Genomic DNA, 26,132 nt, shown 5'->3' with positions numbered 1-26,132 from the left:
AGAGGCGGAGACAGAGGCAACTTTGGACCAGGGAAAATGGATTCCAGGTAAGGATTATTTTGGCAAGGCTGAGGTTGTTGCGAACAAGCTGTTGTGTTCCGGAAAAGAATTGTGGCCTGGCTCACAGACTCGATCCATGTCTGTGTCTTACCCTTAAGTAAAACATGAATATCTTCATTATCCCTGTTTACGTGAATGTTTCTCATTGTATGATGTGCAAATTACATAAAGCTGCAAGTCTGGAATTTAAATTTTCCCTTCTCTCTTCTGCAGAGGAGACCACAGACAAGACCGCCGTGAGAGGCCCTATTGAGCCTGTATAGAATCCCCAACCATGTGAATTTATAAAACTTTTTATTTGATACGATGTCAGGCTATGTTGCAAGTTTGTGTACTCCGTGTTCTGTTTGTGTATAAACCTCGTATTCCCTCCTTTAATTTTTGTGTGTATTTGAAATCCCATACATTTACAAGTGAAAATGTTTTAGTCATGTGCATAACTTCTCAACAGGGTGGGGAGGGATAGGCAGTTTCAGTAATAAAAACATTTTCATTCAATATTAAAAATAACAATGAGTTTTCTGTTGATTTTAAGCCTCTCGGAAAGTACTGCTCCTGTGTATAATTAAACCAGATTTTTTTTTGCATGTAGCTCAGTTTATGTTCCAGTGACATTGTACATATTTTTTTAAAAATGTAGCTTACCCTACTACATGTATCTAAGCTTTAGTTACAGAATTGAAATGTTCTAATATGCTGATAAGATCACTAATAGAAAAGGCCCAGAAAACAGCCAGAACATCGACGATCCGCATAAATAGATGAAGATATATTTCACAACATAGCTACAAAAAAAATCTCAAGATTTCTCAACTACATGTCAAAGCAACAAAATTTTACCATAAAAACTGAGAAATGTAACAGGCTGAAACTTGTTCAAAATCTAGTCCAGATGGAGGGCACCTTTAGCTGGGCCTGGGAACCATTTAGTATCCGCTAAGGCATGGGTCTGCAACCTGCAGAACATCTCCAGGTGTTTATGGACTACAAATCCCATCAACCCCTGCCAGCATGGCCAATTGGCCATGAACATCTGGAGAGCCGCAGGTTGCAGACCCCTGGCATTCTCTATGTGGTAGTCCATCTGTTCCCGGGCAAGTAGATACATCAGCAAGGAAGCTACTGGGATGTTATTGTAATTTGTACCACTTGGGAGTTTCTGATGAGTTTTCAATTGCGGCATTACAATGTATTACCATAATCCAGCATGGATGTTACCTTCTATGGCTTGATCTACTCCAGGAACAGACAGTTTATGAGGCTAGCAAAAAGGTACCTTTTCCATGCCTTAAGTCCACCACTCTTAGCCAAAGCATTTGTTTTTATAGCAAGAACAGCGTGGTGCAAAACAAACTTGCATGCTTCACAAGGGAGAAACGGGAATAGACTAAGTCAGTGGTGGCGAACCTTTGGCACTCCAGATGTTATAGACTACAGTTCCCATCAGCCCCTGTTAGCATGGCCAATTGACCATGCTGGCAGGGGCTGATGGGAGTTGTAGTTCAGAACATCTGGAGTGCCAAAGGTTCGCCACCACGGGACTAAGTAATGAACATCTGGGTTTTTTTGCTACAAACATCTGAGCAACCGAGACCCTAACCTTCCTGAGAACACGTTTTTCCTCTGTAGGTTTACATCACTTTTTTTGTGAAGGTGAGGAGGTAGGGCAGGAATGTTATCTCGAAAGGTGGTTCAACATCTACACAAAACCCCCGAAGCTCTTAGAAGATGTGCTTCTGAAGATAAAGAAACGGGCAGGGTGGAGTCAGCCTTGTTATTGAGATGTTTGTGGAATGCTGAATTATTCAAATGAGAGGTGTGTGAAAAACTTGCCTTAAGGACACGCAGAGCACAACATAGGGCTAGTACGCTACAATGTCGTGCTGCGCCGTTCTGTAACTCATGAGTGGCGCCGGGGTTACAATTTTTGCAAACTGGTTTCCTTTCTTAGTCCCAAGGTAGCTAAGCTCTTCCTCCTTTGGCGTACTGTAGAATTCCCCATCCTTGAATCAACAGTGGTAATGCAGATTTGTAAAAGGAGTTGTAGCCCCTTTAAGTCTTGGGTCCAGTGCCACAGTGTGTATGTAGTTTTTATACTACCTGGAAAATCAGGTAGCATTTCATCTTGTCACGGGAAGGACTCAAGAAGTAACGAGCAGTTAAACTTGATCCTTAAGTGCCAGCCAGAGGGTACATCTTTACAGAAAGTTACAGCAGTCCTAAAAGTGCTTTCATCCATTGGATTCAGCTGGGTGTTCAGTAAACTGGTGTACTGGGTCTAACACAAGATATTCCCCAACGATTACAAAATTCCACTCAAATAATGGCTCAGTTATATGAAGCCTTAAGCGAGTCATGTCTCAGATGTGGTCTGTCCTTCCTGGTTATTGTGAGGCTGCGGTGTAGCACAAACATCTTTCTAAGTTGTAGACCTGATGATTACCAGCTTTGGAATGAGCGATCCAGGTCTTCCTAGTGGATTCTGTGTCCTTTACAGCAGCATCAGCCCAGCTAAGCAGTTGTGTATTAACAGTTGTCCTGTGTGTGACTATCTGGGTTTGCTTTTTCTAACGCTGCAATAGTCTTAGCCCTCAGCAAAGGATCCAACCTCTGCACTTGGCTTTACCATAGTGATCTAGCCACACCTGAGAATGGATCCTTGTACAAAATACTAATTTCCACCCTTAGACATGTTAATAACGTTGCAAAATAATTTGTCCTATTAACTGTTTAATTACTGGAGGCCACAATGTTCTGTAATAGCCCGCTTCCGGTCGTTCGGGAATCTAAACCTGAGTTGGCCGAGCAAGTGCGCGTTTGGGTGTTATGTAATGATGCCACTGATCTCATCTGTTCACGTTTAACCCTGTTCATTCCACCACCTCCCTGGGTGACTAACTGGCAAAAGCCCGTGCAGGTGGGGTGGAGTTATTGGGGTTACACAAAAGTCAGGTGAACATTAAACACACACACACACCAGTGTGACATAACTGTAAATGACTTAGAACACCAAAATCTTGAGTTCAAATCCCTGCTTGGCAGAAGCTGAGCAACCGGGAACCAGTCTGCCTCTATTTCAGTATGATGGACCTTGTGGGATTCTGGAGGAAGGTAGCACAGTAGACAGAAATAACTGTTAGTAAGTAATCCTCCAAGCCACTTGATTTGGAATATCTTTGGCTCATTCCGCACATGCAGAATAATACACTTTCAAACTGCTTTCAGTGCTCTTTGAAGCTGTGCAGAATAGCAAAATCCACTTGCAAACAGTTGTGAAAGTGGTTTGAAAATGCATTATTTTGTGTGTGCGGAAGGGGCTTTTAACATCTCTACAGGCATGTGAGCTGTAAAGAACGAAAAATTGCATATTGTATCCCTGCTCAATTCCTGGCTGATAGAAATTTACGGTATATTCTCACGTTTCTTGCAAAGCCCTGAAACGTCAGGGTTTTGTTTTTTTTTGGGGGGGGGGGGGTTCCTGTGTTTACTTTTAGATAAGTTTATACATGACTTTAGTAAAGAAAAGCCCGCCAGAAGCAAACATTTTAATCATTACCCTAAGTTACTCTTCCTCTAGGAAGTATGTTCTTCAATAATCCCTGCGACGAGATGTTTGTGTACTGAGGCTTGGAAAACCTGTTTCGGTGGCTACCAAAAAATGTTGTTCTTGGCAAAGATCAAGAATGAGATGAGACGTCAGCCTTTAGTACCAGGTCTCTTGTATGGAGGGGGGAAACTTGGGCTCATTCCGCACATGCAGAATAATGCACTTTCAAACTGCTTTCAGTGCTCTTTGAAGCTGTGCGGAATAGCAAAATCCACTTGCAAACAGTTGTGAAAGTGGTTTGAAACTTCTGTGTGTGCGGAAGGGGCCTTGGTTTGGGAACTAGATTGGTCACTTTCTCCTTTTGGGATGCTTACTTTGATGTGGAAATGGCTCGCTGTGGGGAAGGATGCCAAAAAACAAAGGTTAACTTCTCCGAGAGGCGAAAGCTGGAAGTTACAAACTACGATCTGAAAGTTCCAATTCCTCCATCCCAAACGATGTGCTACGTGGGGTGGGAAAGAGACTCCTCACACGATCAGAAATAATCTTCCCTGTAATTACCTGCACTCCCAAGTCTGCAGCTCCATGAATTTCAGCTCAAATTAAGTCAGGCACAGGGATATAATTAGGCATCATTTGGGAGAAAGTCTTTTTAGGAATATCTTTGGCTTCGCAAAAGATGCTGTTGGAACTAGGGCCAAACCAGGCTCGGCCTCGTTTGTCTGGCATGTGCAAAGAAATAATATAAAAAATGCCTTTGGCATGCATGAATAGCACATTTCCCATGCTGAGTGAGTATTCATAGCTGCTGCGTCCACAACTGAGGGTTTCCAGAGGAGAGTGTGGTTTAGGCGTACCTCAGGTCCTGTGTTTTTAAAATACAGTAACAGTATAATTTAGAGCCCCATCTTGGGGTGAGGGGGGGGTCCGCTTATGGGAGCAGTGTACAGCCTGGTGGATTTGCCCTGCCTGGGGCACTTACCCTAGTGTTTGGATAGAGTTCTCTACCCTAATCACCGCAGCCAAGAAAACGTGCTCCCCCCTGTATTTTTCTCTCCCATTTCAACAGGGCCACTTGGCACACTACCTGTATTGCTTAATAAACCCCGTTCAAAGGAGAGCCATAATGCTCGCCAGGTTTAATGTTATGCCTTCTGCCTTGTTACATGGCAGATTTAATAAGCAAGAAAAGGCTAAAAGATTGTGCCCATGTAACGATGGCTCAGTTGAATCTCTGGCCCACCAATTACTACAGTGTCTCAGATTCAAGGAAATCAGATCCAAGTATGTGAATCTTACTCCTTTACATTTACCCCATCTCCCCGATTTAATTAGATTACACTACTTGTTGGACAACCCTGATCCTTCTCTCTACGATAGTGGCAGACTTTCTCCTGGAAATTACTAAACGCCAGTAGATTTCCTTCGACCTGTATTGTATATGCTTTTTAATCTGTTTTTTATTACTGTTGTACTGTTGTCTATGCCAATAAAGGCTTGCTTCTACTTACCCTAGTGGGGAGGCCATCCCACTGGCGTGTGGCCAATGCCTTCCCCCACACCCTGAGCACCAGGATAATGTGCCAAACACAGCAGCATCACCCTATAGAAGCTTCTCAGAAGTGCGGAGAGACTTTTTCAGCCTCCCCACTCTTCTGGGAGGTGTCTTCATGTGGGGGGGGGGTGGCAGTTCTTGGACAGAGCTGCCCGTCTAGCGACGACAACCCTATGACTAGCGTATTAAAGGTGACACACCACGACGCTTTTGAGTGACATGGCAGCATTCTCCCAACACCTATTTTCCTCGTTCGAATTTGAGTCATTTTTGTAATTATTTGATGCTGCTTTTATATGTACACAGCATCACACATGATCAGACTGGGTTGTGTTTTTTTTTAATTGTTCTCACATGCGTACGCATCACCACCACCTAGATTTCTTCCGAGGAGTTTAAAATCGCATACATGGAGCTGTTTTGTTACACTCGCACAACAATCCTACAGGCTGGGTTTGTCTGAGGCTCATTCCGCATATGCAGAATAATGCACTTTAAAACTGCTTTCAGTGCTCTTTGAAGCTGTGCAGAATAGCAAAACCCACTTGCAAACAGTTGTGAAAGTGGTTTGAAAACGCATTATTTTGCATGTGCGGAAGGGGCCTGAGAGATTATGAAGACGAAGGCCTGCATTTGAGGCGTATTTTCCTTATTGGAGCTTTATGTTCTGTTTTTCTCATCCATTTTGTCCTCACAACAGCTACATTGTAAGGTAGATTACGCTGAGAGCGTGACTGGGCTGGCTCAGTGTTAACCCACAAGTACACACGTGGCATAGCAGGAATTTGGGTCTCCAACGTGGCGCTCACGGGCACCATGATGCCTGCTAACATTGCCTGGTATTAGGTGGGGCTTTTGCCCAACAAGCCTTCTGATCAGCTCTTGGAGGTTTTTAAAGGTTGCTTTGGCAGCAGCGGGTAAAACAACACAAGGGTCTTTACTGTGGGACTGAAGCTGTGGCCATAGTGGGCTGCCTCCACCTTTAGTGGCAGGAGGTTAAGAGCTCGTGTATCTAATCTGGAGGAACTGGGTTTGATTCCCAGCTCTGCCGCCTGAGCTGTGGAGGCTTATCTGGGGAATTCAGATTAGCCTGTGCACTCCCACACACACCAGTTGGGTGACCTTGGGCTAGTCACAGCTTCTCGGAGCTCTCTCAGCCCCACCTACCTCACAGGGTGTTTGTTGTGAGGGGGGAAGGGCAAGGAGATTGTCAGCCCCTTTGAGTCTCCTGCAGGAGAGAAAGGGGGGATATAAATCTAAACTCTTCTTCTCTTCTTTTGTGGCTGCATCCACCATGCTGGGTCAGAATTCCACAAGTGCCCACAGACTCAAAAACACAAGGAGGGGGGACGTTTGTGCTCTAACTAGCACACAATGGTTGCTTATGACTAAGCAGAAACCTCTGGCTGTGTTTATCCCATTCAGTCACCTGAGCACTTTACCCACTATGCCACACTACTCTTAAATAAATATGAGTTGTCTTTCCCAAAAAATCCCACCACCATATGCTAATTCAGAAAGCTGCAGTGGACTCTAATATGGAGAATTTGGTTTGATTCCCCACTCCTCTACAGGAGCAGCAGTGGCGTAGGAGGTTAAGAGCTCGTGTATCTAATCTGGAGGAACCGGGTTCGATTCCCAGCTCTGCCGCCTGAGCTGTGGAGGCTTATCTGGGGAATTCAGATTAGCCTGTACACTCCCACACATGCCAGCTGGGTGACCTTGGGCTAGTCACAGCTTCTCGGAGCTCTCTCAGCCCCACCTACCTCACAGGGTGTTTGTTGTGAGGGGGGAAGGGCAAGGAGATTGTCAGCCCCTTTGAGTCTCCTCAGGAGAGAAAGGGGGGATATAAATCCAAACTCTCCTCCTCCTTCTTCTTCTTATCTGGTTTGTTTCCCCCCTCCTCCACATGAAGCCTGCTGGGTGACCTTGAACCAGGCACGGTCCTCTCAGAACTCTCTCAGCCCCACCTACCTCACAAGGTCTCTGTTGTGGGAAGGGAAGGAGGTTGTAAGCCGCTTGGAGATTCTGTACAGTCATAGCTCATGTGCAGCCGGACAGGAAACCTTTAATTTTCCTCTCGCTTCCTGCCAGCAGCTGAGTCACTCCTTCACACGCGTGTCATTTGACAGGCAATGCAAAGCTTCGGAACTCCTGGAATGTCCACGGTCGGACACGAGCCCCTGCCATGGGAACGTGGAGCATGAGAAAGAGCTCGGTGCAATACCGACAGAAGATGACAGCAGGAGGGATTATTATTGTCACTTGGGCCTGCAGCCGACAACCAAATTAATATGCTGCATTCAATAGCACCCCCCTCCTATGGCCTCCAGGCCTCCACATCTGGTCCCTTTTTCTGACCAGTTCCCTCTTGTTCCAAGGGTCAGTTTCCACACACACACCACAGCCTCGCCTTTCCACGTGACCTCATCCACTTCTCTTGCCCCCAGGCAAACTCCATCCTTCAAACTTGTTTCTTCAGCGAACTTGCTTAATGCATATTCTCTCTCATTTCCTCAGCCTCGAAGGAGGAGGAGGAGGAGTTTGGATTTATACCCCACCTTTCTCTCCTATAAGAAGACTCAAGGTGGCTGACAAGCTCCTTTCCCTTCCTCTCCCCACAACAGACACCTTGTGAGGCAGGTGGGGCTGAGAGAGTCCCGAGAGAACTGTGACTAGCCCAAGGTCACCCAGCAGGAATGTAGGAGTGTGGGAACACATCTGGTTCACCAGATAAGCCTCTGTGCCACCTGTAGGTGGGACGAGTGGGGGAACCAAAACCCAAGTTCCCTCCAGATTAGAATCCACCTGCTCTTAACCACTACACCATGCTGGCTCTCTGAGCCCCAAAACTGTTTGCTTTACTGATTCACTCACTTTCTAAATCTTATTCTGTGTATTCACAGCCTTCCTAGCCCCTATATTAGGTTCTTCCTTGCACTTTTTTTTGTCAGCGTGGTATGGCTAGAAGCATCCCCCTGAACAACCAGAATGTTTATGAACGTTCCATAACATCACAGCATTGTCTAAGAGCGGGTGAAGCGTTTGCCCTACAATAAATCTATAGTGCTTCTAATATACAAAGAAGAGAGCCAGCGTGGTATAGTGGTTAGAGTATTAGATTATCCCTACACTGCTATGGAAGCTGGCAAGGTCACGATTCTGTCAGCCTAATCCATTTCACAGGCTTGTTCTGTGAGAATAAAATCAGAGGTGGGATCCAGCAGGTTCTCACAGGTTCCCGAGAGTAGGTTACTAATTATTTGCATGTGCCGAGAGTGGGTTACTAATTGGTGATTTTGCCACGTGATTTTTGCCTTAGTTACGCCCCTCCTCTCAGCAGTAGTGTGCAGAACTTGAAGCAGTCTAGCAGGAGGTGCACCGGCGTGCGTGGCAGCCTGCGCCGGCATGCATTCGTTTCCCGCCCAAGGACCGGCACAGCGGCTGCGTCCTTGCCACAGCCCCGCCCAGGAATGCCCTGCCCCCGGAATGCCCAGCTACGCCCCTGTCGTGCCCTGCCCAGCCCCATTGGCCCAGCCACAGTTTGAATCCCACCACCATGGGAACCTGTTACTAAAATTTTTGGATCCCACCACTGAATAAAATGGAGGTTGGAAGAATGATGTACAACGCTTTGGGTCCCCGTTGGGAAGGAAAACAGGGTATAAAGTTGGACTTCTCTCTCTGTGATACACCTCTGAAGATGCCAGCCACACATGCAGGCGAAACGTTAGGAACAAGATCTACCAGACCAAACAGCCCGGAAACCCCACAACAACCAGTTGAATCTGGCCGCGAAAGAAGAAGAAGAAGAGTTTGGATTTATATCCCCCTTTCTCTCCTGCAGGAGACTCAAAGGGGCTTACAATCTCCTTGCCCTTCCCCCCTCACAACAAACACCCTGTGAGGTAGGTGGGGTTGAGAGAGCTCCGAGAAGCTGTGACTAGCCCAAGGTCACCCAGCTGGCGTGTGTGGGAGTGCACAGGCTAATCTGAATTCCCCAGATAAGCCTCCACAGCTCAGGCGGCAGAGCTGGGAATCAAACCCGGTTCCTCCAGATTAGATACACGGGCTCTTAACCTCCTACGCCACTGCTGCTCCTTCGACAATACATCTTCCAAGCACTAGGGCCCTTCCGGTGGTGTGGCCGTTCTGTAAGGCCTGCAAGACATGGCAGTTCTACCAGGCCTTTCCATCTAACCAGCCAGATTGAGTTTTATAGATCATCTCTTTCGGGGTTGGGGGTGGAGGGGAAAGTAGATGGAAAGCTGTATGTATTTATTGCCACCTCTTTTAACTTATTGCTCTGGGCACTTATATTATATTGTATTTATCTGCTTTTAATGGGTTTTATCAATTTGTTGACGGATAGGTTTTATGCTGTGACCAGACCTGAGCCCTCTGGGGAAAGTGCTCATTAAATCTCATTAAAGAAAGAAAGAAACAAATAAGATGTTTGTGGATTGCTACTAGTGAAACAAGTGGCGGTTATATAAACACAGTTCTGTCCGTATGATTTGTTTCATGTGACAGAACCTGACATCCTCTGCAGACTTCTTGTCCAATTCCCTCGTGTTTTCAGACGGAAGCACCGTGTCATCTTGTCATCATAAGCTAAGAGTCACGGTGACACCCACAGATGATGAGCTCGGTTCGAATCTCTTCTGAGCCAATGGCTTTACAAGCCAATGATGTCAGCCTCGGTGCCTCCACTGTGAAAACGAGTTTGATTTCCACGAATGGCTACGAGAATAAAAGAAAGGGAAGAACCATAAGCGACTCACATCTTGCACGTGTAAATTCGGACGGCAGCAACGGCTCAACTGAGTGAGAAAACATGTTCAGCCGACATGTGTTGGCACAGCAATATGCACACTTCTGAGCATCACAGAACTCTTCAGCTTCTGCCTGATGAAGAGTTCTCTGACAGTCAGGCAGTCCGGTCTTGGTCTTGGTAGTAGCGCTGAAATCAAACATCTAGTTGGTAGCATGAAAATCAAATGGCCACGACAAAGTGCGTTCGCACAATTGGTGGGTCTGGATTCCTGAGTGGAACGCATGGATTTCTAGTCAACGTGACAACCTGGCCATTTACTTTTGGAGTGTTTAGCACCTATATACACACACATGAGAAAAGGGACATACTCAGTGGTGGGATCCAAAAATTTTAGTAACAGGTTCCCATGGTGGTGGGATTCAAACAGTGGCGTAGTGCCAATGGGGCTGGGCGGGGCACAACGGGGGCGTGGCCGGGCATTCCGGGGGCGGGGCATTAATAATTTCTCTGTTATTGTAAAAAACTCTTACTGTAAAAAAAAAAGTTCCTAATTTCCAGCTGGTATCTTTCTGTCCATAATTTAAACTCATTATAGCAAGTCCTATCGTCTACTGCCAACAGAAACAACTACTTCTCCTCTAATTGACTGCCTGTCAAATACTTCATACTTTCAAATACTTAATTTTGTTTCTAGAAATCAAAAGAAGGATACTTTCCTTAAACAAGGAACTTTCCCATATTTCTAAAACATGTTTTTACAACAGCCCAACGGGTGGAATTATCCCGTTTTCTACCTTCGCTAACCAGCCACATAGGAAACAACAGGACTGTATGATTTTTGGACCTAATGAAACTTCTAACGGAAAAGCAGACCCAATTAGTAACCCCCTCTCGGCACACACAAATGATTAGTAACCCACTCTCAGGAACTGGTGAGAACCAGCTGGATCCCACCTCTGGACATACTGAGCCTTGAAAAGTCATGTCAAATGAACAGATTTATTTATTTTGCCCAGTTAGGACCCTCCGGTTCATTGGAGGAAAACCTATTAGTAATCCCTGGCCCGAACGCAAGATCAGGCCCTGCGGGATCTGAACCAATTCCATAGGGCCTGTAAGACAGAGCTCTTCCACCCGGCTTTCTCAGGAGGCCAGCTGGGTCAACAGCTGGTATCTCTGGCCTCCCGTGAGGGGGAAACTGGGGTTGCAGTCACCATCTTTATCCTGTTTCTAGTTTTATTGTGTTTTTAACTACCCTGTTTCCCCGAATAGAAGACATCCCCTGAAAATAAGACGTAGTAGAGGTTTTGCTGAAGTGCGAAATAGAAGGCATCCCCCGAAAGTAAGACATAGCAAAGTTTTTGTTTGGAAGCATGCCCGACGAACAGAACACAGAAAAATAAGACATCCCCTGAAAATAAGACATAGTGCATCTTGGGGAGCAAAAATTAATATAAGACACTGTCTTATTTTCGGGGGAAACACAGTATTTATTCTTATAACCTATGTTTTAATATGTTGTCCACCACCCTGAGCCCTTCGGGGATGGGCGGGCTAGAAATGTAAAAATAAAATAAATTAAAAAATAAAATATTTTGTATTCTTCATTCATTCGCTGCCTTTCTTCATACTGTTTTATCCTCACAAAACCCAGAGAGGTAGGTTAGGCCGAGAATGTGATCCACAATAACGCAGCCAGCTTCTGCGGCGCAGCGGGGATCCAAACCGGAGTTTCATCCCAGATCTTAGTCCAATGTTTTCACCGCTAAGCTGGCTCTCCAAGGTGTGTGCAAATGCAGGCTCTGATTCGGCCGCTGCAGTCCAAATGCAGAATTTGGGGGCAATTTGAAAGACTGGCCCTTTAAAAAAAGAATAATTGGCTCCCTGCAAGTTTTCTCCCCCTCCAATAAAAAGGCTTGTTTTGGAACGGACAAGACTCTTTTGACCAAACTAATAGAAGGCAACTTTCCACCCTTTGATGATCCGCCCCCCTCTCCTTAATGAGCAGGACCACACCTCCCCCAAAGCCCTGGGGGCCCCCCTGTCCCCTTGACCCCAGCATGCAATGACCATCTGGGCCAGGAGCGGCGGGGGTTGGCGCCCTCCCTGTCGGAGATCTGCGCCAGGAGGAGGAGGAGGAGGCGGCGCCGTCACCTGAGCCAGGTGAGGCAGGTTGAGAGACATGCAAATGGGCCCCGGGAGAGTGACTGGCTCTGGCGCGCAGGCCGGCCCGGCCCCAACAGGTTGGGCCAGCTGTCCGTCAAGCCCAGAAAGGCAAGGCCGAGCAGGCAAGTTCCCTCCCCAGTCTACCTGCCCGCAAGCTACCTGGCGCACCTCGGCTAGCTACTCTCCCGGAGGCTTTTGGACTTGGACGCACCTGGCGATGGCGAGGCTGCTGGTGGGCCTCTTGCTGGCCTGTGGTGAGTAGGCGAGGCTGTTTCAATGGGGCCCTACCTGGGCAGGTGAGACGTTTGCCACCTGCTGCCCTCCGCTCCTGGTTTCTCTCCTTCCCTCTCTACCTGCGGTTCTTTTCGTCTCCCGCTTTCCCCTTGAGAGCTGCGTGGAGTATAGGGGCTCCTTTCTCTCTTGCGAAGCGGTTGGGCTTTAAAATTCAGGTGCTCACAGGTATATCAGATGGAAACACCGAGTTGGGTCGAGATGTGATTTGAACAGGAGGCGCGGGGAGAGCCGCCAAGCCAGCTGGACGCATACCTGTGGGCCTCTTGTGTTGTGTGGCACCTGACGGATCAATCAGTGCCCTGATTCACCCAAGCTCACGGGCATGGACACCTGCCCTTCCACCTGCCCAGAAGGGTTGGAACTGGCGTCTGCCTGAAGATCAGGTTTCTCACCCCGGAAATCCCATAGCTGGAGACATGCGGAGACCGGTTGAGGGTGATGCATTGGCAAGGAAGAAGAGGAACGCTACACCTGCTCGAAGGCGCACCTGGTCGAAGGCACACTTCCCCTTTCCTGATACCTATTTTTTCCTTTTCAGCGCTCCCAGATTGAACCTTGATAGTGGAGACAAGCTCTAGGGCTGGATTTTCAGCCTTGAATCTGCCACTCTGGGTGACAGCCAATTACAGGCCGCATTATGACGGACGGGTGTCTGATTCACTGGCTGCTGGTATTCAGTCTTGACAGCGCCTCTTAAAGAAATTATCTTAACAGGAGGAATAATTTCCCCACTACTGTTGACGCTTTTTTGGGGGGGAGAGTCATGGACTGAAGATTTTTTTTAATTGGGGGTGGCGGTGGGTGGTTTTTAATTTTAGCACATGTTGATTCCATTCTCGTTCCTGAAGGGTGCTGCATTCCTTGAGGACAAAGGTCCTCTGAATGTTGGCGGCGTTGGGAAATCGCTGACAGATTGGGGGTGGAGGATGACCTGGGATCTCTCTCTCTCTCTCTCTCTCTCTCTCTCTCTCTCTCTCTCTCTCTTGAATATTGGAAAGAAGTAGCATAGCCAGCTCTCCTTTCTGTAAGTATTCCTGTGCTTTTAATACAGAACAGGCTGCTGTTCAACAGGTGAAGTGATCACCGAGTTAAACAGGTGAACCTGCTACGCAGCTGTTAAAGGCTGAGATCCCCTGCCGGGAAAGAACGCAACACCACAGCCCTACAAGGAAGAGATGTCTTTTTCAAAGAAAAAGGGGCAGGTCTTCTATCTGCTCACAAAACACCTTTGCCCTCCCCTCTCCCCCAGGCGTACCTGGAAGCCCTGTCTCTTAATCTCTCAGGTACATGGCCTGATCTAGTGGCGAAGGAAATACAGACCGAACCTGTTCACAGGTATTTTCTCTGGTTGCAGGAGAGAGAGTCAAACTAGACGAAGCGCGTCATTGGGATCTCCCTCTGTTTTGTGAAATTAAGATTTGGACTGGAGCCACAGATTGGGGGGAAATTTTAAAAGATTTTTTCCCCAGTGTGGTGTAGTGGTTAAGAGCAAGTGGATTCTAATCTGGAGAACCGAGTTTGATTCCCCACTCCTCCGCCTGAGTGGCGGAGGCTTATTTGGTGAACCAGATGTGTTTCCGCACTCCTACATTCCTGCTGGGTGACCTTGGGCTAGTCACAGTTCTCGCTGTGGTATCACAAGGTATCTGTTGTGGGGAGAGGAAGGGAAAGGAGCTTGTCAGCCACCTTGAGTCTCCTTACAGGAGAGAAAGGCAGGGTATTAATTCAAACTCTTCTTCTTCATCATCATACATATGCGCCATTCCCCCAGTAGCTGTCACTTTCAACATTAGACTTGTGAGGAGAAAATATAACTAGCTTGTACTCCCAAGGCAAGTAGTAGCACAACAGGAGAGCAGTTTGCATTTGGAAAATTTCGGGGGGAAAAACCCTCCATTCCTATTATGGTTCAGAATCCGCCATCTTGATTGCCTCTCAAAATAAACCACCACCCAAACAATTGTGAATTTGAATTCAAAATGTCTTTATTGGCATGCTATACAAATTCATATCCACAAAAGACACAGATAAAATATAATCTCAAAGATTAAATTTTGAGTTAAGATTAATTTATACAGGGAATAAATTTAAAAGAGGGAATAAATATAAAAGAAACGTCTCCATTTCGGCGGGCTTCGTTTTTAGCGCTAGCGTAAACAAATGTAGCGTTGTGTGAAAAACGTAGTGTAAAAACCTAGTGATTTTTTGGATCTTTATCCGAAAAAAGAAATGAGAGTTGTTTCTTTCGATCGGTGTTATTTAAGGCTGTATTGAGATGCGTTGCAGGATCAATTAATTTCTCACGCAGATCCCCATAGTGATGGCAACTGAGAAATATGGGAGCAGTGGAATCCGGTGATTCTTTCCCGCATGAAGATAAACGTAGAACATAAATGTAGAGCATATGGCATGCGAGGAAACCTCACTGAGAGTACCAATGACGGGAAGGAGTATATCCTGGTCATCATAAATGCTCCTCTGTTAATGGGTGGTTCCAAGTCAGTTAGATAAGATAAGTTGGAATTATGATCGTTTCAGATGCGCCAAACAATTGTGGGATACCATCTGAATCACCAAAAATAAGCAACTGGGTCTTAGAAGGGGGGGGGGACACCTAGGGGTTTTTCTCCCCCCCTTTTTTCTTTAACAAACAAGAAAACCAGCCTGTGAAGCTGCTGTTATTCTCTTTATGACAACCTGAAGTTCCCTGTGATAACTGGGCGTGAAGTAGATTGTGGTGACCTTCAGACTTTGGAGCTTTTGGTGTGTGTGGTGTCTGTGTGTCTGTGTGAATGTGGCATCTGCAAATCCTTCGCTGACATATGTGTGTTTAAGCTTAAAATCTTCGTCAAAGAAGAGGGGGCCCCCGTAGGCTGGTATCCAAACTGGGGTGACCATGCTTGGTTGAGTAGTCAGTTAATTGAATATAATAAGATGCCTCTATTAGCACTTCCAAAACATTCAAAGCACTTAACATATATTATCTCCGTGCAGTCCTTGCATCACTCTTGTAAGGTAGGCTAAAAATATCTCCCATATTGCAACTGGAGGTGGCAGGGCCAGAATTTGCATCTGGATCTTCTTGGATCTATAGCAATTGAAGGTGCTTTGATTACACAGACGCTCCTGATGAAATGTTTCCAGCATTACCTTTAATACAGGTGCTTCTAAAAAGCCAAATATTCCGTGGCTACAGGAGCATTCCCTCCTGTGTGAGAAAGAACAAACATGTCTGTTCCCCGGCAATACCTGATGTTAAAACAGAGGCCACGCCTTTTCTTTCAAACAACTCCATGCAAATGGATTCCATTGACTAAATCTGTTAAACCACACAGTTGATTGACGATGGTTTCTAAACGGGGTGACATCCCTAACTGAAACAGAGGGAGGGAATAAATTAGTCTTTCTCCGTGGTTTAATTTGAACCTTGGCATTTGATTGCAAACGGAATTTCTGAGCACACGCAGAGTGTGTTCCTTGTCTCAAAGAGGAATCACAGCCAGTCTGCACAGATCTGGAATTTGAAAGTGTGTTTCTCCAGCAGTCTGGAGCCCTAGGCCTTTTAATAAAATAAAATAAGATAATAAAATAAGATAATAAAATAAGCATTCTATGACCAATTGGAGGAGGGCAGGCCCCGTTCAGAAGCGGAGGGATTGTTCTCTTTAGACAAAGCTTCTAGGGTGTTTCGTCTCCTTTGTAGCCTTCTTAGAAAGTGGCGCAGAGGCCGGGCGAGCGACCGCCGCAACAGGTTGCCATACTTGGCTGCTTCAAGGCGAGTAGGCTTAAGAAGGGCACACGCTCTAACATGTCCCGTTGTCCAAATAGATCGGGCAAACGTCGAGACCTGTTAGAGCCATCAGATCTGGAAAAATGCCATTTTGCCAATTGACTCAGCAAGAAACAAAAACAGTTCTGACTAACTGGCCTGAATAGAAATAAAAACGTCAAAACCAGCCCTAAGCTAACAACGCCGAAATGAAGCAGTACTAAATGCGGAAAAACAAGAGCTATGAAGGGAAAAATCGGCTTCCGTGGAGGAATCTGCTCCAGCGACCCGTGTTTCCCCGAAAATAACACAGTGTCTTATATTAATTTTTGCTCCCAAAGATGCGCTACGTCTTATTTTCAGGGGATGTCTTATTTTTCTGTGTTCTGTTCGTCGGGCATGCTTCCAAACAAAAACTTTGCTACGTCTTACTTTCGGGGGATGCCTTATATTTCGCACTTCAGCAAAACCTCTGCTACGTCTTATTTTCAGGGGATGTCTTATATTTGGGGAAACAGGGTAACTAAACATGTCTGTTCCTCCTAAAAGTTCCTAATTTCCAGCTGGTATCTTTCTGTCCATAATTTAAACTCATTATAGCAAGTCCTATCGTCTACTGCCAACAGAAACAACGACTTCTCCCCTAATTGACTGCCTGTCAAATACTTAATACTTTCAAATACTTTCTAGATAACAGCTGGAAATTAGGAACTTTTTTTTTACAGTAAGAGTTTTTTACAGTAACAGAGAAATTATTAATGCCCCGCCCCCGAATGCCTGGCCATGCCCTCGTCGTGCCCTGCCCAGCCCCATTGGCGCTACGCCACTGTTTGAATCCCACCACCATGGGAACCTGTTACTAAAATTTTTGGATCCCACCACTGGTTATACTAGTAGGACATCCTCAGGTCTCAGCGGGAGGCTGGCAATCCTTCTGCAGTTCCAGCACAGGGGTTTGTAGCTGACGTTGGATGGTATCAGAGGGCAGGGGCAGGTCACACACTTTTCCTTTCGTGACATCTTATCCCTGAGGGCGGGGCCGTTCTGAACCTCAGACCCAACTCGCCCAACCTGTCGGGCCTGGCTCTATTTTTGAACGTCCTATTTGCTTTGCTCGCGGTGACAACTTCCTAATGGCTGGGCCCGTACAGCAACCTCCAGGGTTGCAAACTGGGATTAGAAGTCAGCTTTGGGTGGTGACGTCACAGGCCTTTTCTGAGCGTCCGTTTGCGGTGGAGGGTTTTTGCCCTTACGTAATGGAGCTGAGTGGCCATACATCACTCAGGTCTGCTTGGTTTGAAGTCAGGTGGGAATTGGCGGCCAGCAGAACTATCCCATGGAAGGATGTGCCCTCAAGTGTGGTTTATGTATTCTTTTTGGCATGCCAGGGTCCCCCAGAGAGGAGCAGACGGTATCCTGTAGTGTGGGGCATGGTGATTGCGTTCAGAAAACACAATAAACAGGGACTTTGGTGATGGGTGTGAAACAAATGCACAGATGAGTAACTTTTTGAAAAAATAAAAAAAGTCCATAGTTGGGTGAAACTCCAGTCAGTGGAATAGCTGAATGCAGGCAATTGAACAAACTGGGCTTTGTTGGTTTGTACCAAACCAGGATTTGCAGCTGGTGTGTTAACTGTGGCTTGTACGAACTGAATTTATCTGAATTCATGAACCATGGTTCGTTGAGCAGCCATGGCTGCCTGGTGCCAGAGCGAATGATATAGGGTATATTCCCTATTTGTTGGGAGGCAGAGAGGAGAAAAAAGATAGTCAAACTGAAGTTCAAGTACCAACTGGGATACTTAACCTATGTGCGGTAGACTAACCAGCCAGTGTGGTGTAGTGGTTAAGAGCAGGTGGATTCTAATCTGGAGAACCGGGTTTGATTCCCCATTCCTCCAGCAGAGTGGCAGAGGCTTATCTGGTGAACCAGACGTGTTTCCACAGTCCTACATTCCTGCTGGGTGACCTTGGGCTGGTCACAGTTCTTTGGAGCTCTCTCAGCCCCGCCTACCTCACCAGGTGTCTGTTGTGCGGAGAGGAAGGGAAAGGAGCTTGTCAGCCACCTTGAGTCTCCTCAAGGAGAGAAAGGTGGGGTATAAATCCAAACTCCTCCTCCTCCTCTTCTTCTTCTCCTTCTCCTCCTCCTCCTCCTCCTCCTTCTTCTCCTCCTCCTCCTTCTTCTCCTTCTTCTTCTTCTTCTTCTTCTTCTTCTCCTTCTCCTCCTTCTTCTCCTCCTCCTCCTTCTTCTTCTTCTCCTTCTTCTTCTCCTCCTTCTTCTTCTTCTTCTTCTTCTCCTCCTTCTCCTCCTCCTCCTTCTCCTCCTTCTCCTCCTTCTCCTTCTCCTTCTCCTCCTCCTTCTTCTCCTTCTTCTTCTCCTTCTCCTTCTCCTTCTCCTTCTTCTTCTTCTTCTTCTTCTTCTCCTCCTTCTCCTCCTCCTCCTCCTCCTCCTCCTCCTCCTCCTCCTCCTCTACCCCCCCCCCCCAGTTTATTAAGGAAGGTCAAACTGAGCCTCTTAGATAGCCTATGCCTTGCCTGGCTTTCTTCTTGAGTCATTTGCTGCCTTTGGGCATGAAACTCGGGGAGGGGGGAAGCGTCTCCTCCTTCCTGGTTGGTAATTCAGGCCTTTGCGCACAATGTGTCGCTTGGTGAATCGGTGCCTGGATGCGAACGACAGCTCATCTCCCAGGAATCTCTGGCACGACGGGATCGCCGCCTCAGAAAGTTGCTCCAGACTCACGGGGCGAGACAGTAAAGTTCCTGGGAAGCTCTTTCACAGAAGGGAAACTGGAGCAGAAGCGGTAGGTGCGCCCGCCCTGCAGGGCTCCCGGGTCAGAAAGTGCAGCCGAGTGAAGAAACCAGGGAAAGGCCCTCGTCGCAGCACTGATGTCATTTTCAAAGCGAAAAGTGTCAGGAGTCCTTCCCCAGAACTGTTGGCGCAATTTCATGGTAGCGCGCTCTAAAGGCATTGGTGAGGGAAAACTGCCCCGGTTAGGTTTCTGCCTGCTTTTATCGTGTGAGAAAAGACATCCAGGTGTGTGAGAGGCGCCTTCTGTTTGTCTTGTGCCTTTCCAGGCAGACCCTTGGCATTTCAAAGGGCCTCGGTGCCACTGAAGGTATACCTGGTATGCAGGGGACAGTTCACGAGATTCTTGAATGGCATCGGGCTACATTTTTTGTCCTAGGCTGCATCACTTCAAGCTGCCGGTGGAGGTTTTGCGTTGGAATGTCGTTCCTCCACCCCAAACGGTGGCATGTGGCAGAAGTGTTTGACCTTGTCGTTTCCCTGGCAGACCAGTTTTCAGTGCGGACAGAAGCATTTTTCTGCAGGGGAGGGGAACATTTAAATATATGATCCCTTGCATACAGACTGAATTAACACAGCTTAGGAAAAGCAGACTGGTCGACCCCGCTAGCAAATTGTTTCCTGCGTGTATATACTTCCTTTCTGCCAAGACATTCAAGGTGCTTTACAGTATAAAATACACAAGAAATGTTAAAAACAGCTGCAGAATTATCTTGGGTTGTTGGTGTTCGACAGGTGGCCTCTAGTTCAGTCCAATCCAATCCAAAAACCTTCATTAGGCATAAACCAGAAGTACCATACATTCCAAGGACAAAAACAGGATCATTGTTATATATCATGTAGAACATGGATTTAAAATGTAGCAACTGCTTCAGAAATTTCTACATTAGGGCTGTTCAATAGCTCAGACATTTTTCGTTTGTCTGAGAGAAACATAAATTCTAGAGGTAGTAAAGCTCCCAGATCGGTTCTAATATCCTTATACCTCGAACAGTAAAGCAGGATATGAGGGATTGAGTCCAGAGCGTTGGGACAGTACCGACAACAACGCTCACTTGGTGGGATGTTAAGGAAACGACCTTGAAGATAGACAGAGGGGATTGAGTTGCACCTTGCTCTGGTCATGACCCATCTGTACTTATGATTAACAAGCTGTTCTAAATATACAGCAGGGCTAGATTTTGGGGGTGTGATCCCAAAGTATAGAGGGGAACAGGAGCTTTGTGCAGCACTCAGGAGAGATTGGTATTCCTGGTCGTATAGTTCAGGCATACCAGCAAATCTCTGCCTGCAGGGACAGAGAGCAGATACTAAGCGGCATCAGCTAGTGAGAAATTTTCCAAGAATTTTTGGAAAATAATAAATATTGCGATTACTAAGTTATCAAAAGTTCAAATAAAACTTAAACCAGAATTCCACTTGTTAGGTATGAAAAATAAAGCTTTGCATAAAACACAAAATATATTATTTCAATATTTAGCAACAGCTGCGAAAATTGGCATGGTCAAAAAACTGGAAAATAAGTCATGTTCCATTAGTTCAAGATTGGCAAAATGAAGCCATGGAGTTAATGTCTTTAGCCAAAATTTCCGATTTGTCGGGATATAAAATGAATGAAGAATTTATACAAAAATGGAAAAGTTGGTCTAATCATATGGGTAAAATTTGTGATATACCGTTACTTTAACTTGTTAAATGAGTAGAGATTATTGGATAAAATTGTATGGTAAAATATAGATACTCTATGTTTAATTTTTCTTTTTTCTTTTCACGAGATTTATCTGGATGCATTTGTGAATTGCTATGAATGTCTGATGTTGATATATTCGTGTGATGTATAAGAAAGTTAATTTTTTTAAAAAGAAAAGAAACTGTGGGCCCTCCTGTAGGGAGAGATAAGTGGAGGGAGAGTCTGTTATCATCTTAGATAAGGTTTGGGAAGGAAGTGAGAAAAGGGGAGGTATGACTCATGAAGGAAACAAAGAAGAGACAAACTTGTACCTTGAGAGCCAGTGTGGTGTAGTGGTTAAGAGCAGGTGGATTCGAATCTGGAGAACCAGGTTTGATTCCCCACTCCTCCACCAGAGTGGCGGAGGCTTATCTGGTGAACCAGATGTGTTCCCACACTCCTACATTCCTCCTGGGTGACCTTGGGCTAGTCACAGTTCTCTCAGGACTCTCTCAGCTCCACCTACCTCACAAAGTGTCTGTTGTGGGGAGAGGAAGGGAAAGGAGCTTGTAAGCCACCTTGAGTCGCCTTACAGGAGAGAAAGGTGGGGTATAAATCGAAACTCCTCCTTCTTCTTTTCCTAATAGCCCTACGTCCGTGGTGGTGAACCTTTGGCACTCCAGATGTTATGGACTGCTATTCCCATCAGCCCCTGCCAGCATGGCCAATTGGCTGGTGGGAATTGTAGTCCATAACATCTGGAGTGCCAAAGATTCGCCACCACTGCCCTACGTCATCCAGCACAGTTATTTGTTAACATCGCCTTACCGATCGCTCAAAACCCATGTCATAACTAAAACCAACTCAGTCACTACTACTGGAAGGTGGGGCGGGGGCTGAGAAGGCATTTGGTTGCCACATGGTGGTAGGGAGCCGATAGAAGGTGTCTTTCCTTGGGTTTCTCTGGAGGAGGAACAGGGCTTGCCACTTGGTGGATTGAGACACGGGATGGGCAGCCAGACGGCGGCAAAAGATTCCAGGGTTGCAATATTATCTTGTGTCTGGTGTTATCTTGACTTTGCAATGCAGTGAGACCGGGCACCTTTTTGGTGCGCGGCACTGCAGATGTATTTTGCATGAACAGAACAGTTTTCGGTGCTGTTCCGGTTTTGTTTCGTCAGAATGCTTGATATACATTTTTAATCCTGTACTTTTTCCCTTCTCTTTCTCTTCCCGTTTCCTACTTTTTTCCTGCCGGCTGCATCCCCTACAGTCGTAAAAGAGATCGGTGCTCAAAATGGTAAGAAATCTATGAATGTTAAACAAAAATATCTACAGAAAGCCCTTCTCGTTTCCTCGAGGGTAAATCTCATCCTCACCGCCGCTGTCATTATTCAGTCTCCCAACAGCCAATCTCTAGTTTATCAGTGTTTCCTGTCACCAAAGGAAACCTTGGATCTGGGGCTGGCAACGTTTTCTGCCTCACTTCCAAAAAGTTTGAAACTTTAACCTCTGAAGAAGCGGGGGGGAGGGGAATTAGAGGTTTCATTTGGCCAGTCACGCTGGAAAGTGGCAAGTTGCCCATGCCTCAGGGGCTTGTCTTCGGCAGAGAACTTGCCCTCTGGGTCAAGCAAGATGGGCTGGGGTGCTGCTGTGTGCCACCTACATGCGGGGATAGGGGGTTGCCATCCCCTGCCCCAGAGAGAGCTCCTTCTATGCCAGTCCAATTGTCATATGGCCTTGCCTTATGAGCAGCAGTGGCATAGTGGTTAAGAGCAGGTGCACTCTAATCTGGGGAATCGGGTTTGATTCCCCGCTCTGCCGCTTGCGCTGTGGAGGCTTATCTGGTGAGCCAGATTAGCTTGTGCGCTCCAACACATGCCAGCTGGGTGACCTCGGGTTTGATTCCCCGCTCTGCCACTTGAGTTGTGGAGGCTTATCTGGTGGACCAGATTAGCTTGTGCACTCCAACACATGCCAGCTGGGTGACCTCGGGCTAATCACAGTTCTTCGGAGCTCTCTCAGCCTCACCCACCTCACAGGGGCTCATTCCGCACATGCAGAATAATGCACTTTCAAACTGCTTTCAGTGCTCTTTGAAGCAGTGCGGAATAGCAACATCCACTTGCAAACAGTTCTGAAAGTGGTTTGAAAACGCATTATTTTGCATGTGCGGAAAGGGCCTTGGATTCAGAGGGGTTATACTGTGGGGGTTTGGGGGGAGGCCAGGGTGTTTGCGGGGAGGGGAAGGGAAAGGAAATTGTAAGGCCCTTTGAGTCTCCTTACAGGAGAGAAAGGGGGGAGGGATATAAATCCAAACTCTTCTTCTCTTCTTCTTCTTCTGAATGAAGAGAATGAAGAGATTCTTATGAATGAAGAGATTGTTATTATTACTATAATTATTTGTTTATTTATGGGTTCATTCGTTTGCTGTTGGCCTTTTGTATTGAGACTCAAGCCAGATGATATGTACACGAGCAGTGAAGCCTGTTGTTTGAATAAATACAACGGCTCTAGAAAACTGTTTTTTTCACTTTGCAAAGCTCTTTACAGACCTTGTCTCTCTCCTCTGCAGTATTATGTGGAGTGCCCGCCCTGGGACGGATTGTGGGAGGTACAGATGCTCAGAACGGACAATGGCCTTGGCAGGTCAGCCTTCATATCAACGTCCAAGGACAACAGCATCATGTCTGCGGAGGCACCCTTATCGCCCCCCAGTGGGTGATCACGGCAGCCCACTGCTTTCCCACGTAAGTGTCCCCCTAGCACACAGGTGTCAAACTCGCGGCCCTCCAGATGTCATGGACTACAGTTCCCACCATCCCCTGCCAGCATGATACTGGCAGGGGATGATGGGAACTGTAGTTCATAACATCTGGAGGGCCGCGAGTTTGACACCTACGCCCTAGCACATAGGTGTCAAACTCAGGCCCTCCAGGTGTTCATGGACTACGATTCCCATCATCCCCTGCCAGCAGGGCCAACTGGCCATGCTAGCAGAGGCTGCTGGGAATTAGGTTCCCTGATTGTGAGTATCCGAGAGTAGCAACGGGAAAGGAAGATACCTTTTGGAAGCATCGTTAAGATATATCAAACAACAGGTGGTGGGTTCAAGGTTCAGAGCTAGTTTTCAATCTGATGAGAAACAAGGACTGTGTAGGATACAGAGAAATGTGTCACCTTCTTCTATGAGCCTAGAACTCAGGTCACACTTAGCTTTTGCCTAGCACTTTTGAATGCTCAAAGCCCTTTGTGTATGTAATCCTTCCAAACAGCCCTGTAAGGTAGGTCATAAGTCAGTGATGGCGAACCTCTGGCACGGGTGCCAGAGGTGGCACTCAGAGCCCTCTCTGTGGGCACGCACAAACAGAGTTCATCATGTGGGGGGGAGAAATAGCACCCCCACACACACACACGCATCTAGTCTGGCCTGGGCCGCTGGGCTTGATTATTAGCATTAAACCTAAGACCTAGTTTTGGGGAAGCAGTGTAGGTAACCCAGTTAAGTTCTGTTAAACCCCACTGATTTTTATGCAAAGAACTAAAGCGCGATCTTTTACCTGGGAGTAAGCTTGGTTGCTGGCAATGGGGCTTGCTTCTGAGTAAACCCTCCTAGGGTCGTGATTCACCCGTTGGAAGAGTTGCACAGTTGCTTCAAAGCAAAGCCACCGACTACCACCAAGCTTACTCCTGAGTAACGCACACCTCGGCGCCAACCATTTTTTCTAAACTAAAACCTCAGTATTCGGGTTAAATTGCCATGTTGGCACTTTGCGATAAATAAGTGGGTTTTGGGTTGCAATTTGGGCACTCGGTCTCGAAAAGGTTCGCCATCACTGTCATAAGTATTGTCCCCATGTTGCAGATACTAGGGTGACTAGCTTGAGACTGTCTCATGAGTTGGGGGCAGGCAGCGGGTGGCAAGATTCCTCAGAGAGGTCCCCAGATTGGTAGTTAGGTTTGTTTCGTAGCCACTAGTCTGTGACAGATCTCCGTGAAACCGTGAATGCCTGAAGAAAAGAATTCTTTAAATATCTCTTAGCTTCTTTGTGACACATTTTGCTCATTAGAAATGTATTGATTTCTCTTCTCTCTGCAGCGTTAACCCTGTTGACATTTATGATGTGATCCTGGGGGATTTCCAGCTCAAAAACCCCACTCGGGACAGGGTAGTGAGACAGGTGGAAAGAGTCATCAAACATCCGGGGTACACCGAAAACGAAGGGTCTAAAGCGGACGTCGCCCTGGTGAAGCTGAAGCAGGCGGTTACGTACAGCCGCACCATCCGGCCCGTCTGCCTTCCGGCCTCTTCCGTCAACTTCCCCGTCGGCATGAAGTGCACCGTCACTGGCTGGGGCAATGTGCTCACATCTAGTAAGGGAGAATATTTCTTGTGGGGGAACCATAATCCTTCTAGTTTATTCAGCAGTCCTTGTCCTAGCTCTGTCACACAAACCACTGCCCATTCTAGGTTTTCGGAGGCCTAGACAGACAGTGCCCAGGGACCCACTTCTGCCCCCCCGATCCCCCCCCCCCCGCCTTTGCCTCACTTTTCACCCACCCACCTGCATGTATTCCCATCTGACAGTGAATCCTTCCCTTGCTCACAAATTCTCCCATTGCTTATTCCGCCTACAAGTCTCTGCAGCAGCACTTGCTGGCAGGGGCGTATCGCCCCGGGGGACATACGGGGTCAAATGTCCCCGGGCTGTGGCCATTTAGTCACTTGGGGGTGGTGGAAAATTGCCCCCATTTCCCCCAGGTCAATACATTTTGAAAAAGAAGAAGAAGAGTTTGGATTTATATCCCCCCTTTCTCTCCTGTAAGGAGACTCAAAGGGGCTGACAATCTCCCTGCCCTTCCCCCCTCACAACAAACACCCTGTGAGGTGGGTGGGGCTGAGAGAGCTCCGAGAAGCTGTGACTAGCCCAAGGTCACCCAGCTGGCGTGTGTGGGAGTGCACAGGCTAATCTGAATTCCCCAGATAAGCCTCCACAGCTCAGGCGGCAGAGCTGGGAATCAAACCCGGTTCCTCCAGATTAGATACATGAGCTCTTTACCTCCTACGCCACTGCTGGTGCAAAAAATGTGGTTTGGTCATGGTGGGGGAGGGCGGCTGCCCATATGGGGTGGGGGTGGGGCGGAAAACTCAGATTTTGCACCGGGCTACATTTTCCCTAGATACGCCTCTGCTTGCTGGTATACGCAACAGCTGTGGCCACCGGAGATGATGCGACTGTGTGCCGTCTGCATACACTTCTCCATGGATGCTGGAAGCACGAGTGGTGGAGTGTTTGCAAGCAAATGAGCAGGGAAAGGCATAGGTACAGATGGCGGGGGATGGGTTCTGTGTCAGAGTGTTGGACTAGATGGGCTCTGGTCTGATCCAGCAGGCTAGTTCTTATGTTCTTCTGTTAGTGGGCCCCACTAGAAGCCTTGGGCCCTGGCAACTGCCCCACCTCGGGGTAAGTTGATTTTGACCCTGAC

General features: G+C 47.1%; 2 protein-coding genes across 3 annotated transcripts in view; both read left to right on the top strand.

The window, feature by feature from the left end:
- BCKDK (branched chain keto acid dehydrogenase kinase) overlaps nt 1-26,132 on the top strand; it is a 105,369-nt gene that overhangs the window by 3,797 nt on the left and 75,440 nt on the right. The window lies entirely within an intron of this gene.
- PRSS8 (serine protease 8) overlaps nt 12,226-26,132 on the top strand; it is a 155,047-nt gene continuing 141,140 nt past the window's right edge. For both annotated transcript variants that reach the window (XM_048517034.1, XM_048517033.1), the window contains exons 1-4: nt 12,226-12,359; nt 21,919-21,945; nt 23,221-23,395; nt 24,745-25,019. In XM_048517034.1, coding sequence (XP_048372991.1) covers nt 12,323-12,359; nt 21,919-21,945; nt 23,221-23,395; nt 24,745-25,019 — 514 coding nt within the window. In that variant the 5' untranslated portion in view covers nt 12,226-12,322. The remainder of the gene's footprint in view (nt 12,360-21,918; nt 21,946-23,220; nt 23,396-24,744; nt 25,020-26,132) is intronic.

Source organism: Sphaerodactylus townsendi, linkage group LG15 (assembly GCF_021028975.2).
Source record: "Sphaerodactylus townsendi isolate TG3544 linkage group LG15, MPM_Stown_v2.3, whole genome shotgun sequence".
Lineage (NCBI taxonomy): Eukaryota > Metazoa > Chordata > Lepidosauria > Squamata > Sphaerodactylidae > Sphaerodactylus > Sphaerodactylus townsendi.
Note: the sequence above shows the minus strand (reverse complement) of the source record. Positions and strands in the feature narration are given on the sequence as shown.